Source organism: Rhinatrema bivittatum, chromosome 5, assembly GCF_901001135.1.
Source record: "Rhinatrema bivittatum chromosome 5, aRhiBiv1.1, whole genome shotgun sequence".
In the NCBI taxonomy this organism is placed as follows: domain Eukaryota; kingdom Metazoa; phylum Chordata; class Amphibia; order Gymnophiona; family Rhinatrematidae; genus Rhinatrema; species Rhinatrema bivittatum.
This window is the reverse complement of record NC_042619.1, coordinates 40214592-40231764: the sequence shown is the minus strand read 5'-3', so window position 1 is coordinate 40231764 and position 17173 is coordinate 40214592. Positions and strand designations below refer to the sequence as shown.

The 17173-nt window shown below is 43.8% G+C and overlaps 1 protein-coding gene and 1 long non-coding RNA gene across 10 annotated transcripts in view; one reads left to right on the top strand and one right to left on the bottom strand.

Annotated features, from left to right (window-relative positions):
• SYTL2 (synaptotagmin like 2) overlaps positions 1-17173 on the top strand; it is a 264487-nt gene that overhangs the window by 161683 nt on the left and 85631 nt on the right. For all 9 annotated transcript variants that reach the window (XM_029602243.1, XM_029602249.1, XM_029602250.1 and 6 more), the window contains 2 exons: positions 1104-1176; positions 5878-5992. In XM_029602243.1, the coding sequence (XP_029458103.1) occupies positions 1104-1176; positions 5878-5992 (188 nt within the window). The remainder of the gene's footprint in view (positions 1-1103; positions 1177-5877; positions 5993-17173) is intronic.
• The window catches only part of LOC115091916, a 90571-nt gene that overhangs the window by 6056 nt on the left and 67342 nt on the right, over positions 1-17173 (bottom strand). The window lies entirely within an intron of this gene.

The window sequence follows — 17173 nt, the reverse complement described above, 5'->3', positions numbered from 1 at the left end:
AGAATAACTCCTATGTAGATGTTTATCATCTCACTAGTTTGCCTGGGAGATTATTCTTCCATTTTACCAGCAGGTGGAGACCAATAAGAAAGAATAAGGGCCTTATTGTGAAAGGACTTTTCCCTTTTTTGTGTCTGTGGGAAATTCTTTATTGAATAAAGCCGCAAATGCCATAATGATGCATCAGCTGATTGCTCTTTCTTCCTTAATTCTCTTGTTGGTTTCAGCAGAGCAGACTGCACTACTACTTCACCTAAAGCACAAAAAGTGGAAAAGCTCATTTGGGTCCAGGTTCTCACTTCCTCCTGTGGACAGAGAGAGAACGCTTGGCTGCCTTACACAGTTCTCCTGTTGACTTGCTTCCTTCTAGGGACATACAGGGCTGCAATTCACAGGAACAGTGTAGTTCCAGGCAGTAAATGCAAAAAGGCATTCAGCCACTCAAAATCGGGAGATGTATCGCCTGTCACAGACAAGCAAGCCTGTTTGTTTTATAGTTTGTTTGTTTTTTACATGATTTCTGAAATGGAATTGGAAAAATGGTTTGACTCTAAATTGATAACGGTGAGCAGCTGTTATTCCATAACATTAAACCCCTCTGGTACAATCCCTCGACTATTTTCTCAGAAGGACTTAACCACAAACAAGCCTGGTTTTCAGGATATTTGCAACAAATATTCATAAGATACATTTGCATACAATGGATGCAGTACATGCAAATCTGTCTCATGAATATTCATTGCGGATATCCTGAAAACCACACTTGTTTTTGTGGCTCCTGAGGACTGGCATTGGCCATTTCTGACATAGTGGCTCATTTATTGATACATGTTGAAACTAAATTACCATTCAAAAATTCTGATGTGAATATCTCATATCCCCCCCAAAAATCTCATATATATCTATATATGCATATGTGTACCCTGACAGGAAACACAACTCTGATAAGACTTGCTTTTGGAACTTTGTTTTCAAAAGGGCATTTCTTATTTTGTGGCCATGTCAAAAATAAGTTTTTGAAAATTGGGCCCATTCTAAGTTTTTAAACAATTTTAGATTGGGTAATGGAATTTCAGGCTAATGGATTGTCTTTCTAATTTTAGTGCACCAAAAACGAACTCTTTAGCAATAGACAAACCAGAAGAAACATTCAATATAGCTTCATCGCCTGCAAAGGTAAGCTGTTATGTTAAACAAAATATAACTTTAAATGTATACCTACATGTTTCCCAGTCCATAAAAAGCCTATATAAATTCATATATATATCTCTCTATACATATATATATATGTACACATACATAATTAATCTAAAACACCTGGATGATATCAGTAAAAGAGATGTATATTGTGGATTTTTAAAAATAAATTGGATATGGAAAAGAACTGCCCAGTTAAGAACATAAGAAATTGCCATGCTGGGTCAGACCAAGAGTCCATCAAGCCCAGTATCCTGTTTCCAACAGAGGCCAAAGCAGGCCACAAGAACCTGGCAGTTATCCAAATACTAAGAAGATCCCATGCTACTGATGTAATTAATAGCTGTGGCTATTCCCTAAGTAAACTTGATTAATAGCCGTTAATGGACTTCTCCTCCAAGAACTTATCCAAACCTTTTTTGAACCCAGCTACACTCACTGCACTAACCACATCCTCTGGCAACAAATTCCAGAGCTTTATTGTGAGTTGAGTGAAAAAGAATTTTCTCCAATTAGTCTTAAATGTGCTACTTGCTAACTTCATGGAATGCCCCCTAGTCCTTCTATTATTCGAAAGTGTAAATAACCGAGTCACATCTACTCGTTGAAGACCTCTCATGATCTTAAAGACCTCTATCATATCCCCCCTCAGCCGTCTGTCCTCCAAACTGAACAGCCCTAACCTCTTCAGCCTTTCCACATAGGGGAGCTGTTCCATCCCTTTTATCATTTTGGTTGCCCTTCTCTGTACCTTCTCCATCACAACTATATCTTTTTTGAGATGTGGCGACCAGAATTGTACACAGTATTCAAGGTGTGGTCTCACCATGGAGCGATTATAGAGGCTGTCTGATTAAAGGTCTGGCTTTTTTCCTAGAATCACAGAATGGGAGAAAAGCCTTTTTGAATCAGGCCATAAGAGGCAGGTACATGTTTAGGAATGACTGGGGAAACCTTGTACTGCAGGTTGCTGGAGAAACAGCCCACCGTAGAGCTGTTACTTGCTGTCTCTTCTCCTTGTTCCCTTTTCATGTTCTCTCTTTGACTGAAGAGATGATACTATTGGAGCAATCATAGATCTAAGGAGCTGGGTGGGAATAAGGCTAGTAGCCTGGTTTAGTGGGACAAGTATAATAAATGAAATAATTGGGTGTACGAAAACCCATGTTTACAGGACCAAACTTGAGGGTGTTAGAACTGCACCAAGAAAATGAATCTGATTTATTAAATGATGACTTGGTTAATTCTGTTGAAGGTGTTATGTTCTGTGTGCCTTGAACTAGCAGTGGGTCCTTGGGTTGTGGCGAGTGAAGACTCCGCCCACAGGGAGGAGCCCTGTGGGCCCTTACCACAACAGGCAAGGTCTCAGCAGTGATGGACAACAGAGGAAATAACTTTATTATACAGCCAATGAGGATCCGAGGAGCGGATCAAGAGTCAGTCCCCGAGAGAGTGATCTGCAGCTGGTCAGTCCGAGTAGAATCCTCAGCATGGAGTAGTCCAATGAGTACCACTGGATACATGTTTCTTCAGAAGTTTTACCTCAGTTGAGCGTTTGCGAATTTGGTGGTCAATTCACCCAGCAAGGTCCATTAGTGAGCTTAACGTGTCAGGTAACTCCCGGGCAGCAAGTTCATCTTTTATGCGGAAATTGAGTCCTCGTAGAAACATAGCTCTTAGGCAACCTGAATCCCATAGGAGTTCGGAAGACAGGGTCTTGAATTCAATCATGTAGTCCGGAAGTGATTTGGTCCCCTGTTGTAGATCCAAGAGTGCCGAACCGGCAATAGACTGGCGAGCGGGGTCATCAAAAACTGACTTAAAGAGAGCCAGAAATCCAGGCAAGTCATTTAGGATTGGGTCATTGCGTTCCCAAAGGGGTGAAGCCCAGGCCAGGGCTTTCCCATCCAACGGGACAAAATGTAAGTAATCTTGGTAGTAGCAGTAGGAAAGTAAGCTGGTTGTAGAGCAAAATGCATACAGCATTGATTGAGGAAGCCCCTACACATCAGAGAGTCTCCTGTGAAATGAGTGGGGGCTGGTAGCGGAACTGTAGTTCGCATGGTAACCACCGGGGTGATGCATTCTCACTGGAAATAGAAGAATCCTTCAGTCTGGAATTCAGCTGGTTAAAGGTGGTAGTCAATGTGTCAAGAGACCTCTGTTGCTCGGTGATTCGTTGGGCCAGGCCAGGGATGGCCTGCAAGGCTGAGAGCTGAGCCGGGTCCATGGAGTTAGCAATCTGTTACGTTCTGTGTGCCTTGAACTAGCAGTGGGCCCTTGGGTCATGGCAAGTGAAGACTCCGCCCACAGAGAGGAGTGCTGTGGGCCATTACCACAACAGGCAAGGTCTCAGCAGTGATGGACAACAGAGGAAATAACTTTATTATACAGTCGATGAGGATCCGAGGAGCGGATCAATAGTCAGTCCCCGAGAGAGTGACCTGCAGCTGATCGGTCCGAGTAGAATCCTCAGCGTGGAGTAGTCCGATGAATACCTTTTCTAGGCGTAGCTTGTGCTGACACTCCAGTAGTGGTCCGCAGTGCGGGGTAGGCTGGAAGCCGATGGAAAGCTGCACAAGACTGGAGGGATCTGGTAGTGGCCCGCAAGCAGGGTAACACTGGATCCGTGCCACAAAGGTAGACGAGCAGGTTCTGTACTCATGCCAGTACTGTGGAATTAGATGGAGGATCAGGCACCGAGAAGGTCCGAACAAGAACAGCAAGAGTTGTCTGAGGATGATGCAGGAACTCACTGGAACAGAGAAGCAGGGAGTAATGGCTCTCCAAGGAGCAGATAGCCCTGAGTGCGGCAAGGCCCTCAAGGAGCGGGTACCTAGGTCACTCAGTAGGATAGCGAGACGGAGTCCCAGTGTGGCGGAAATAGCAGGATCAGAATCCTTGCTAACTCGCAGCGCAAGAGGTGAGTTGAGCTTAAGTATGGTAAGCGGATGACGCCCCCAAGGTTCCCGCCATGATGCATTCAAGAAGGAGGCAGGCACGCGCGCGCATGCCCTAGGTAACACTGGATGCAAGATGGCTGCCGGGAGCACCCACGCCATCCCGGGCATGCCATGAGGGTTGGCGTGTGGAAGTGGAGGCTGCCATTCTCCCCAGACTGAACTGCATAGAGAAAAGAGGTGAGCAGCAAAGGTTGCAGCCGCCTGCGACCGGGCACAACAGAAGGCATGCCCACCAAATCTGGAAATTTTCCATGTTGTACTCACACAGATGGTAACTTTTAAATAGGATCGCGCATTTACCGGCTCGTGTCCACGGATGCAGCCATTTTATAACATACACATGTATATGCACCTATGGTATAAAATAGGCTGAATGTGCGCACATGTGAACGCAATTTCAAGTAGGCGTGCACCTATGCAAGCAATTGCCGCTTCTACTGCGTAAGTGGGGGAATTTTAGTAGAAGCGCGTGCTGGCACAATTACCAGTTTTCCTAGTTCGTTTCCAGTTCACCCAGGCAAGGGATAGGACTTCCAAACCCCCCTAGTTTAATAGCCTTCCTTTTACCATGTTAAGCCCGACCTTTAAAACTCCACTCACCTCTTTACTTTTTTTCAATTTTCTGACTTACCCGCCATCCGTAGCAGAAGTGAAGTGATGTGGCAGGGGATCCCGGCGCACGCTTCTATGTGTAAGCATGCGCGCGCTAGTTTCATTGTGAAATCCAATAACGCTCATGCCCCACTCACACCACGCCCCGCCCCTTTTTTTGGGAAAATGTATTTGCAGCGCCCAGCACTTAGTATGCGCGTACGCAGGCATCTTTTCAATATGCTCGGCGTGCGCCGGCCCGACTCGTGCGCGTATCTCCTGATTTGTGACGCGTGCAAGACTTTAAAAATTCACCTAACCGTTTTCATTAACCTAAAAAATTATCACACGGGATAGGTAAAAGAAAACAATGCTTAACTCTCCCCCAATTATTTCTTTTCAATGTTTAGCATCCAGAATCGTAGTGCAGAATCGCTGCTTACTTTTTAGTATTTTGTTTCTCCTTTTCATGCTGAACAAAACTCCTTTCGTTGCTCATTCTGAAATTCAGGCTCAGAACTGGTTTTAGAAAAAATGATCTTTGTTGAGTAGCAATCTGCAATTAACTCTACCTTTTTCAGGGAAAACACCTGCTGTTCGTAAATCCTCATCTCTGTTAGTAGTAATTTCATTGTAATCTATTCTTGACTTTTAGTCCATAGTAGGGATGCTATAGATTTTGTCAGAAGTTCGGGTGATTTAAACCTGAAGAAACATCAAGTGGTATAACCTCCTCCCCCCAATCATCTGTTCCAATTGTCCATTCATTCTCCCGTTCTTTATAAAACATGGATGTCATCGTACAAAAGAACAAACCCCCTGTTTTTCAGCTTTCTGCTGCTTGAGAACTATCATGATGTCATATTGGGGTAAGTTACCACAGCTCGGGTGACTGTGGTTGTTTCTGTGTTGATGTTCCTAGAGTTAGTCGAACAGTAGCATATGTAATGATAGCTGGCTCCTCTTTTATAGAATATTTGCTGCAGTTTTGTTTCATAATGTTAAAAATATTTTATCTCTACCTTGGGAAACCTGGTATTAATGGTGATGGTAAATAATCTATAATATGTTCAGACAGAGAAAGATGATGGTGCTTCTTTAAATGATGATCATTATTTTTTTACAGCAAAGAAAAAACCCATTTAATGACTCTGCCTTGTTAGAAGAAAATTTGGCTTTAAAAACAGAAAACCAGATATCTGAAAATGGAACTGCTCATTTATATGAGACACCTGACAGAAGTAAGTTTTACATTTTACGTTGGAAGTTTGAGTTCACAGTGATCTGTGATATTACTGTAATTCATGGAGATCTTTATTACCAAGCAGACACACACACACACACAATTATTAAACAAAGTTAGAATAAATTATAATATGATTTCCTAGTCATGTCATGGCCTAGTATGTAACCACGTTAACCTACATAATCTGCTTCTACTTGCTTTGCATGCTGTCTGTTACCTTTAACCTGCATTGATTGCTGTCTGTAACAGTACCTGCTTTTTCTGTGGTTGTGTGCATTTTGTACTGCTGCTTATAAGCTGCATTTTGTGCTGTTTGTGATGTTTCAAAGTGCTGTGACTGGCTCAGTAATAGTATAGTTTTCAGGCAGCTATTTTAACCAACAGTGAGGTCAATAGAGATCCATAGCAGAGCTGTCAGTGTTCTTCATTATGCGTTTGCAGCCCTTATCAGGTACCTTCTTACAAAAGGTAACAGAGCTAGCACTAAGGATTTTGTTCTTGAGGAGGCATAGGTAATGACATCAGACTTTATGAACAAGATTAAGATTTGAGCTGGTATTGGACATGAATCATAACTGGTTCATGCATCCTGAACAAAACCATTTGTATGGTACCTTGTCATATATGCATTCTGTACAACAGTGTGTTAGTTGCATCAATTCCTTCCAAGAATTGGAAGAAAATAAAGTAGAAGAAAAAAGAATTAGAAAGGAAAGACTGGCTGGTCTTTATCTGCCATCATTGTTAAAATCCTCAATATAAAAGGGAGTAAATATTTTTCAAGCAACAAAAGAATCAAAGGAAAGTAATCAAAGAGCAAAAATAGCCCAAGAAACATCAAATGATGAGAGCACCACTGGATCCACCAGGAAGCAATATACACTCCATTTAAAAACAAATCATATAGATTATGATACAAAGGATAACAACAAACCATTTTCAGTTGATTCTGGTCTCTCAAGTCATTTAACTGGACAGTGTGTGTTACTCTAACTATGTTACTGTACAGATATGTAACAGTGTTAGATGGCATGTCCAAGGAAGCAGTGGGAGTAGGAAGTATTCAGTTCAAGCCATATGGAGATAGCGAAAAGGAAAGACTGATAGCTGAAGATGCATTATATTTACTTGAATTAGCTGACAATCTCATTATTTTTTAAATTAAAGTAAACAATGGCAAAGAACTTTTGTTTAAGGCTATATGAGTAAGTGATCATGCAAATATTGCATAGGTAATTAATGCCAAGGATCCATCAGGCCCAGTATTCTGTGGCCAACAGTGGCCAACCAAGTCACAATTAACTGGCAAGTACCCAAACATTAAATGACTAGATCCCAAGCTACTAATCCTTATTGATTAATAGCAGTTTATGGACTTCTGCTTTAGGAACTTATCCAAACCCAGCTATAATAACTGCACTAACCACATCCTCTGGCAACGAATTCCAGAGCTTAATTGTACGTTGAGTGAAAAAGAATTTTCTCCAATTTGTTTGCTAACTTCATGAGTGCCCCCTAGTCCTTGTATAATCTGAAAGAGTAAATAACTGATTCACATTTACCCATTCAAGTCCTTTCATGATTTTGTAGACCTCTATCATATCCCTCCTCAGCCATCTCTTCTCCAAGCTGAACAGCCCTAACCTCTTCAGCCTTTCCTCATAGGGAGCTGTTCCATCCCCTTTATCATTTTGGTTGCCTTTTCTGTACTTTATCCAGTGCAACTATATCTTTTGAGATGAGGCAACCAGAACTGCACACAGTATTCAAGGTGTGGTCTCACCATGGAGCAATACAGAGGTATTATGACATCCACCATTTTATTTGCCATTTCCTTCCTAATAATTCCAAACATTCTGTTTGCTTTTTTGACCACCACAGCACACTGAGGTGACAATTTCAATGTATTATCCACTAAGACACCTAGATCTCTTTCCTGGGTGGTAACTCCCTAATGTGGAACCTAATATCATGTAAGCACAGCAATGGTTATTTCTCACAGGACAAGGAGGATGGTAGTCCTCACATATGGGTGACATCACAGGATGGAGCCCTGTACGGAAAACTTTTCTATCAAAGTTTCTATAAAGCTTTGACTGACACTGGCACACTGAGTACACTGAGCATGCTCAGCCTGCAATTATCCCTGTGAGCCACAGGTGTCTCCCTCAGTCTTCTTTTTTCCGCTCTGCAGTAAGCATAGCGGTTAGGAGCTCTGTGAGAAATTCTAACACTTTTTCCTCACTGAAACACTTAAACTTTTACGTCACAAACACTTTTTCCCTGCACGGGTCTCCCTTCGCTTACATTTATTCAATGCTCGGTGAGTACTATGCCCTATTTTTTGGTTGGTTCCTGTCACCTCACTGGCCTGCCAACCGACTGCAGCCTTCCCTCTCCCTATGTTTTCAGTTAGCCACACATAGCCTGCGAGTGTCCCTCTGTGACACTCTGCCTGGTTATTAGCGCTAGTGGGACAGGGACTTTCACGGTTTCCATTGCCGCCAGGGCCCCTGTAGATTCAGGTCCTTCGATTTTTCGGTACCCTCACGCAGTTGATGCCCCATCGCTACCGTCGATACCCCCTTCAGACCGTCTTGGATTCTTAGATACCAAAAGTACCCCTCCCCCCGCGGTACACTGATGCCATCAGTCCCTGCATCGTTTCTATCCGTGCCATCCATGGCTTTCATCCATGGCACTGATTTTTCCTTGGGTTTCATCAGTGCCATCATTGCCCGGATGGATACCATCGATGCACACCTTTGTCTCATTGGTGCCATCCATGCCCGGGTCGATGCCGCAGTCGCCCAGGGCACTTTCATTGATGGGGCCATTTCCATCAATGCCACCGTCGCCCAGGGAACTTCCTTCGATGCCAGGTCAATTCCATCAATGGCATCCATGCCAGGGTCGATTCCATCAGTGCCATCGATGCCAGGGTTGATTCCACCGGTGGAGTCAGTACCCAGGTCGATGGCATCGATGTCTGGGTCGATTCCATCGGTGCCATCTATGCCAGGTCAGTGGCATCGATGCCAGGGTCGATTTCATTGATGCAATCGATGCCAATGTTGATTCCATCGATTCCACCATTGGCATCGATGCCAGAGTCGATTCCACCATTGGCATCAATGCCAATGTCGATGCCATTGGTGCCAAAGTGGATTCCATCGATGCCAATGTCAATTCCATCGATGGCATCCATGCCAACATCATTGCCATCGATGCCCATGTCAGTGCCATCGATGCCATCAACGCCATAGGTGCCCGAGTCGATCCAATCGATACCGCGATGCCTGTGGCCATGCTGCCAATGCCCATGGCCATGCAACTGATGCCATCTGCGCCCGCCTCCATACATCGATGCCCTCGACGCCCACGTCGTTTCCATCGGTATCTTCGACATTCCTATCGATGCGGTCATCGAATCCGTCGATGCCGGTATCATTTTTCCGATGCCAAGGATGTTTTTCAATTATTCAATGCCATATCATTTCCATAGATACCTACGCCGATGCCGTCAGTGCTACCGTCACTGTCATCATAGCTCTGCCTGGGTCATCGACATTTTTTCATATATATTTTTGACGATACCCTCGAGGCGGCTTCGGCAGCCATTGACACAGTCAATACCGACATAGCACCTCCACTTAATGCCCTTGCCTAAACATAGTGCTCCATGCTTTGGGTTCTTATTAAAGCCCCGTATTAGCCTATGGCACTACATAGTGCCAGGAGCAGTGCAGGCATGCTGACAGTCCATCTTCATCTGCTATCCAAGACAGCGAGGGCATTCATCGCGGCGCTGGGGAAAGACCGGGCCGAGCACTGTGGCACTCAGTGTCACCAACACGGTGACCGTCCACCACCGACGCCATCCAGCACATCGGTGCTATCCTTCTCGGTGCTGGAGAATGCCTGGGCCAAGCAACATCACAACTGCCATCACCACTGTTCTGCACAGTGCTGGCAGTCCTTGCTGCTCCAGAAACACCGGAACGAGTTCCGAAAAATTCTGCACTGGCGTCACAAGACATCGAGCTGCTGCGACGAGGGCCAGGTTCACGAGCTGTTAATTGGCTCCCCTGTTCTCAAGGCGTGCCCCACCGACATCGGTGGGGGATTGTGGCCCTCCACAAAAAATTACCGTGGTAGCGCCAGCCACGCTCAGCCTGTCTCCTCTATACCTGCGCCACCATACCAGGCATCAGAGTTGAGACGGACGTCTACGTCCACAGGCTACCCCTTGATGACCCCTGAAATCCACGGAGCCAGCAATCTTCACTGGCTCGTCCTTCGGTGATCCACGTTGGATGGCAAGTACCTGCTTCTGCGGCATTCCCATTGAGATGTGTTCTCTAGTTCAGACCACATGGTTCGAAAAGTTCTAGGTCATATACCTTCCAAGAACCGTATTAGTGTCACATATCGCTATTGCCAGCTATGTCAGCCACAATACCAAGGGAACCTCTCTATCATTTCTTTGGGATTGCATCAGGACATCCTCCCGCTTTCAGCAACGGGACTCTGTACTGATTAATGCTCTGGATTCTGGTTCCTAATTCAGAGCCAAAGTTCCAGATGCATTCGCTGATCTGCTAAACACTAGATCCAGCAAGTACTACCTCAGGTGCAAGTCCACCTTGAAGCCTGATGACAGGTCTCGATGTTTCCTTGTACAGCACACAGAAATGCGGGTAAGACTTTACCGCTCCCGCTCCCGTGGGAGCTTACATGATATCCAGATTACATCAGCCCCGCCAGTTGGACACCTCCTGGTCTCCCAACTAGCCGGATATTAGAGCGGCCACCCCACTTTGTACCAAGGTTCCCGGTACACTCCCCCAGATGCTACAAAGCGCAGAGGGGGGGGGAGGGGGATTGGGGAGTTTTAATTATACTATTCTTTCTTTCAACAGAAAGTAGTTACTCTCTGCCCATCCTGGACCTCAGAAATACCAACTTTCTTCAGAAGGCACAGGTAAAATTGTATCTTTCGTCACCATGCTTCCATATCACCTCTAATCTTTCTATGTGCTTCATGGTGAGTCAACAATATTACAATCCCAATAGTACAATCCCAATAGTACAATCTGCCGGTTGCACCAGCTTCGGCAACTGGGATATTTCATTGAATCACTATCGGTGACTGCTGTTTCTCTACAGAGTACAGCATCATTCACACTTTTCCTTGCATGGACGGCTGCATAACCACAGTCGGTCCACGCAAGGAGCTCTAACTTCTGTATGACTCACTATAAAATTACTGTCTAGGATTACTGTCACTGCCATAAATTCCTTATACAACACTTCTGGACACCACAGTCACAATGACCTTCCTGTCCAGCAACCACGCAGACATTCTAATAAATTCCTACATGTCCCTGTGCACATATTCCATAACCTCAGCCCCTCAATTCTTCATTGTCGGGCCATGGGGTTTTTTCACTATGCACTTTCCTCATAGATTCAAAACTCCTATGGGTTAGATTCAGTGAAATTCCATTATCAGTGGGTCTAAGCTGCTCAACCGCTTTTGTCCCTCATCCATATTGCAGATCTAGAACCAAAACCTAGTCTGGTCCTTCTCATGCTCGCATTTACTCAGGGTTGTAAAGTTTGACCTAAAATCTTCTCAACCCAATATGCATATATTCCGCTCCAGGCACAATTTCACATGAACTTCCTGGAGCTTGTAGCCATGAGTTATACCCTTATGCCTTCCAATACTGCCTCTGCAACAAATCTTTGTGCACACAGACAGACAGCATAGGAACAATGTGCTTTCCAACACACAAGCATGCACAACCTCTTAGCTGCTCTGCAAGGAAGCTGCGCAGCTCTACCCTTGCCCTTGCTCACTCCATGCATCCTCGGGCCACTTATCTAAGAGACTTACCGAACGCAATAGCAGACCTTCTCCATATAGGATTCCATCCTCTCGAATGGTCTCGAACTACATGTGTAATGGGAAAATCTTCTAGCGCTGAGGTCAACCAAACTTGCCCTCTGCGCCCGAATCAAACCATATGTGCATAGATTCTACTCCCTTCACATGTTTCCAATGCGTTCCCATAGACACCATCAAGGGCCTCTTAAATGTGTCTTTTCTGCTGCCTCTTATAGCCAGCACTCTTCTAATGCTGAACCGGGACTGGGTTCACTGTTCCTCAGACCCACGTCCTAGCCGAGACCAGTATGCTTCCCATTCTCAATCTATCACACTAGTAACCAATTTGCCTTCTCACAAGTCAGTCTCAAATCGTAGGCTCACTGATGTTCTTAGGTACTGGTAGCATCACAAAACCTTCCACAGATAAATCCTACCATTCAAAATGGCATGATTTACCACATGATGCATACAAAAAGGTATTACCCTTTTTCCTTTTTCTACACCACTCTTTTCTCTTGCTCCCTCGGATTCTGCTCCTCAGACATCCTCCACGTAGGTACACTTCTGTTCCAATTGGTGTATCGTTTGGGAGTGGGGATACCCGATTAACGGTAAACCCCTTCTGAGTCAGCTTACCATGGATTATTCACTGATCAAGCCACCTCTATTTTCACTAGTCACAGAATGGAACCTATATCTCATGCTTATAAGTCTCATACATTCTCCGTTCGAGCCTTTCCATTCCTCTCATTTCACAGTTTAGCATGGGAAATTCTTTCCCTCATAAACGTCACTTCTGCCAACAGGGTCAGTGAGTTACACACTTTGTTACATACTCATCCGACCCTGCGTTCCTCCGTGGCCAAATGGTTTTACATATTTAACTTCATATCCTTCTTAAGGTAGACGTTGCATCTCACCTTACTCAGAATATACTCTGCCCATTTTTCCAACATCTCTCTCTCACCACAGCGAGAAGGTTTTTTCCACTCCTTGGACTGTAATAGTGCACTTGCATTCTATCTAGATTGCACTACACTCCATAGGAATTACACCTAACTCTTTCCTTCTGTGGCGAGAGACAAGCTGCGAGTTCCAGTGGGTAAACAGACCTAATCCTCCTAATTGATGGTCTGTATCTCTTTCCTACCAACAAGCAGGCATTTTCCTACAACACTGTGTGTAACCACACTCTGTTGCGTCTGTCCCAGCCTCAATAGCTTCCCTTTGGCCAGTGCTGCTTGTACATATTTATCAGGCTGCAACCTGGAGCTCTCTCCATACCTTCGCAGCCATTATTGCTTAGATACGACTAGCCGGCATGCTCCATGTTTGGCCAGTCCGTCTACTCCTATTCTTTTTGGTTTAACTACCCAACATCCTTCCACCAACCCATTGGGTTTCAGGATGCCCTCCATTCCAAATTCCACCCCGTCACTATATGAACGGAGCATGTCCTAGAAGCTGTAGAGGCCTGCACCGAGGCGCGCCCTACTCAGCTGCTGGTCGCGGACCACGCTGGAACGGTACAGGTTCTGGCAGAGTCTTTGGCACGGACGGAGCAAGCAGAAGGGACTCCGTAGACCAGGGATAAGACAGAAGCAGAAGTCTCCCGGAGGCTTTTGCGCATCTTGGGTGCATTTGGTACACTCTTGGGCATCCTCAGCTCGGTACTTGCCCATATGTGAGGACTACCATCCTGCTTGTCCTTTGAGAAAGCAAATTTTGCTTACTTGTAACGGGTGTTCTCACAGGACAGCAGGATGTTAGTCCTCACGAAACCCACCTGCCACCCCGTGGAGTTGGGTCCGTATATGTTTTTACTTTTATTTTAGTTTCGCTTGCGCTTTTAGCTATAAGACGAGACTGATGGAGATACCTGTGGCTCACAGGGATAATTGCAGGCTGAGCATGCTCAGTGCACTCAGTGTGCCAGTGTCAGTCAAAGCTTTATAGAAACTTTGACAGAAAAGTTTTCCGTACAGGGCTCCATCCTTTGATGTCACCCATATGTGAGGACTAACATCCTGCTGTCCTGTGAGAACACCTGTTACAGGTAAGCAACATTTGCTTTTTCCCCATATGCATCCCTTTGCTTGTCAACATTAAATTTCATCTGCCATTTGGACGCCCAATCTTCCCGTCTCACAGGGTCCTCCTGCAATGTATCACAATCCGCTTGAGAATTAACTACGCTGCATAATTTTGTGTTATCCACAAATTTAAGCACTTCATTCGCCGTGCCCCTTTCCAGATCATTTATAAATATATTAAAAAGCCTGGTCCTAGTACAGATCCCTGAGGCACTCCAAAAGCTTGACTAGCACCCTCTTTCTACCTCCCTCCCTATATCTCCAAGGCAGATTTAAATCCACGGCCCTTGGTGCTCAGAGCACAAATGCATTACTGTCCAAGCCACAGTCTCACACACACATGATGTAGAGCAACATATAATTGCGATGGAGAAGGTACAAAGAAGAGCCACCAAAATGATAAAGGGAATGGAACAGCTCCCCTATGAGGAAAGACTAAAGAGGTTGGGACTTTTCAGCTTGGAGAAGAGACGGCTGAGGGGGGATATGATAGAGGTGTTTAAAATCATGAGAGGTCTAGAACGGGTAGATGTGAATTGGCTATTTACTCTTTCGGATAATAGAAAGACTAGGGGGGCACTCCATGAAGTTAGCATGTGGCACATTTAAAACTAATCGGAGAAAGTTCTTTTTCACTCAACGCACAATTAAACTCTGGAATTTGTTGCCAGAGGATGTGGTTAGTGCAGTTAGTATAGCTGTGTTTAAAAAAGGATTGGATAAGTTCTTGGACGAGAAGTCCATTACCTGCTATTAATTAAGTTGACATATAATAACCACCGCTATCATTAGCAACGGTAACATGGAATAATAGACTTAGTTTTTGGGTACTTGCCAGGTTCTTATGGCCTGGATTGGCCACTGTTGGAAACAGGATGCTGGGCTTGATGGACCCTTGGTCTGACCCAGTATGGCATATTCTTATGTTCTTATAAAGTATGACTAGTGGTAGTTGGTTATGTTCAGCAATATGGAATAGACTATCAAGAAACAGTCACTAGTAATGAAAATGGCAACCCTTACAGTAGATTATTATTGGCTATAGCAAATAAATTATCTGATAATTTAATATGAAAACAGCTTATTTTCCTGGAGAACTACACGAAGTAGAAGACATGGAACAGTCTGCAGAGACAGATGAAGACGACCAGAGTTTCAAGCTCAAAAAGGCAATATATGGATTAAAATAATCAGTTTGTGCATGGTACATGACATTAGTCCAAATACTAATCATCCAAGGTTATCATCAAATAAAATTTGTTCAATGTGTCTATATATTACAAGAAGGAAAACAATATGCTATACTAGCTCTTTATGTAAATAACATACTAGTAAAAGTGAGAAGTTTCTGTAAGGAGCAAAGACTTTCCTAGAGACCAGGATTGAGCTAAAAGATTTAGGAGAACAAAGTTGAATCTTAAGCATCAACATAAAGGGAAATGCAGACAAACAATTTTCAGTTAGTCAAAAAACTATATTAAAGAAATACTAAAAAAATGTTGGCATGAGTAAGCCAGTACAAATACCATTGAGCTAAACCATGAAGAAAATTATCTTCAAGAAACAGATCATCCAGATGATCCCTACCAGAATCTTATTGGAAGTTTCTTGTGTTTTATACAGGCAGCAAGACCAGATATTACATTTGCAGTTCATTATTTGAGCTAGCTTGCTATATATAATACTGAACACTGGAAGATGGTAAGGAACAAAACATATTTTGTGATATAAAGCTTCTGGAGAGAAAAGAATTGGTTACTCAGATGCAAGTTGAAACTCTTGGAATCAAGCTGGAATGGAAAATCTACCAAAGGTTATATAACAAGCTATTGCAAGCAGCAATTAGCTGGAAAGCTATTAAACAGATGGGTGCTTGTCTACTTGTGAAGCTGAATACATCACTCTATACAAAACTATCACTGAAGGAAAGTTGACATAAAAACTGACAGGCTATCGGCAATGAAACTGGCAGCGAGAACAACTCAACAAAAGAAAACAACACATTGAAGTTGATATTCAAAGGCATTTATCTAGATAACTTTTGAGTTATCTGGATAAATGCAATTGTTTGGAGAAACGCTGAGCTTTGAATAGTGTTAGCACTTACCTAGATAAAATATACCTGGATAAGTGAGAAGCATTTTGGGAGCGCTCTGTGGCGGAGTTGAATTAGCTGAATAAATTATCCAACTAACTTTGAAACTTAGAGTTAGCTGAATAAGTTATTTGACTAACTCAAGATGTAGCTGAAAGCTTTGGGGAAAATTATCTGGGAGCATGTTGCCGAATAACTTAACTGATTATATTCAAAGTATATAGCTGGATAAGTAAGATGGAAATTTAGAAAAAAGAATGATAAGCAGGCCTGCCAGCCCAGTCCCTCACTCCGCCCACCCATCTCAGTGAAACAAATGTCAGACCTTTGCAGCCAATTTACCCTACACACACACACACCCACACCCACACCTCTTCAAAGCAGTGGGAAAACCTTGTGTGCCTTTAGGCGTGAAAAGTCTTCCTTTCCTCCCTAATTGGCAAAATATAATCATACATAGGCATCCTCCAGAAGCCAACCCTCCCCCATCTCAGCTGGAAGCCCTCAAACTCCTTACCACTGTCAGGAGCTCAGAATAATCATCCATCTCCTGGTGTCTCCAATAAGCCTACTAGTTTGATTTTTTTTTTTAATTTACCATTGCTACTCAGCCAGCTACCTACTGTGAATATAGACAGTTATGCTTAAAGTTATTCAAGTGAAGCTAGCAAAATGTGTCAGAAATGGAGGATCTACTACGCACAATAATCCAGGGAAAACGTCCTCAAATAATATAATATGCTTTTATTGACCATTCATCATAGTCATTCCCTGCCAATGAATATAGCTTTCTTTTGCCTTATAATTAATCTATTGGTCAGGCAGTATATCAAACGATCAGAAAAAATGTTTATTTTTTTCAAGCAATTAAAATCCGTTTAGCTCCATCATAGCGCTTGTGTTCTCTATAGTTCACCCAACATAAACCCCCTTTGACACAGTCTGCGTTTCATTAAGACTGCCTCAGAGGAAACAAGTGATCGCTTCATATTGTTAGCTGCGCGTATCTTTTAAAATCCAGGGTCGGTGCGCGCAAGGCTGCGCAAAATCAGCAGCCTGCACACGCCGAGCCGCGCAGCCTGCCTCTGTTCC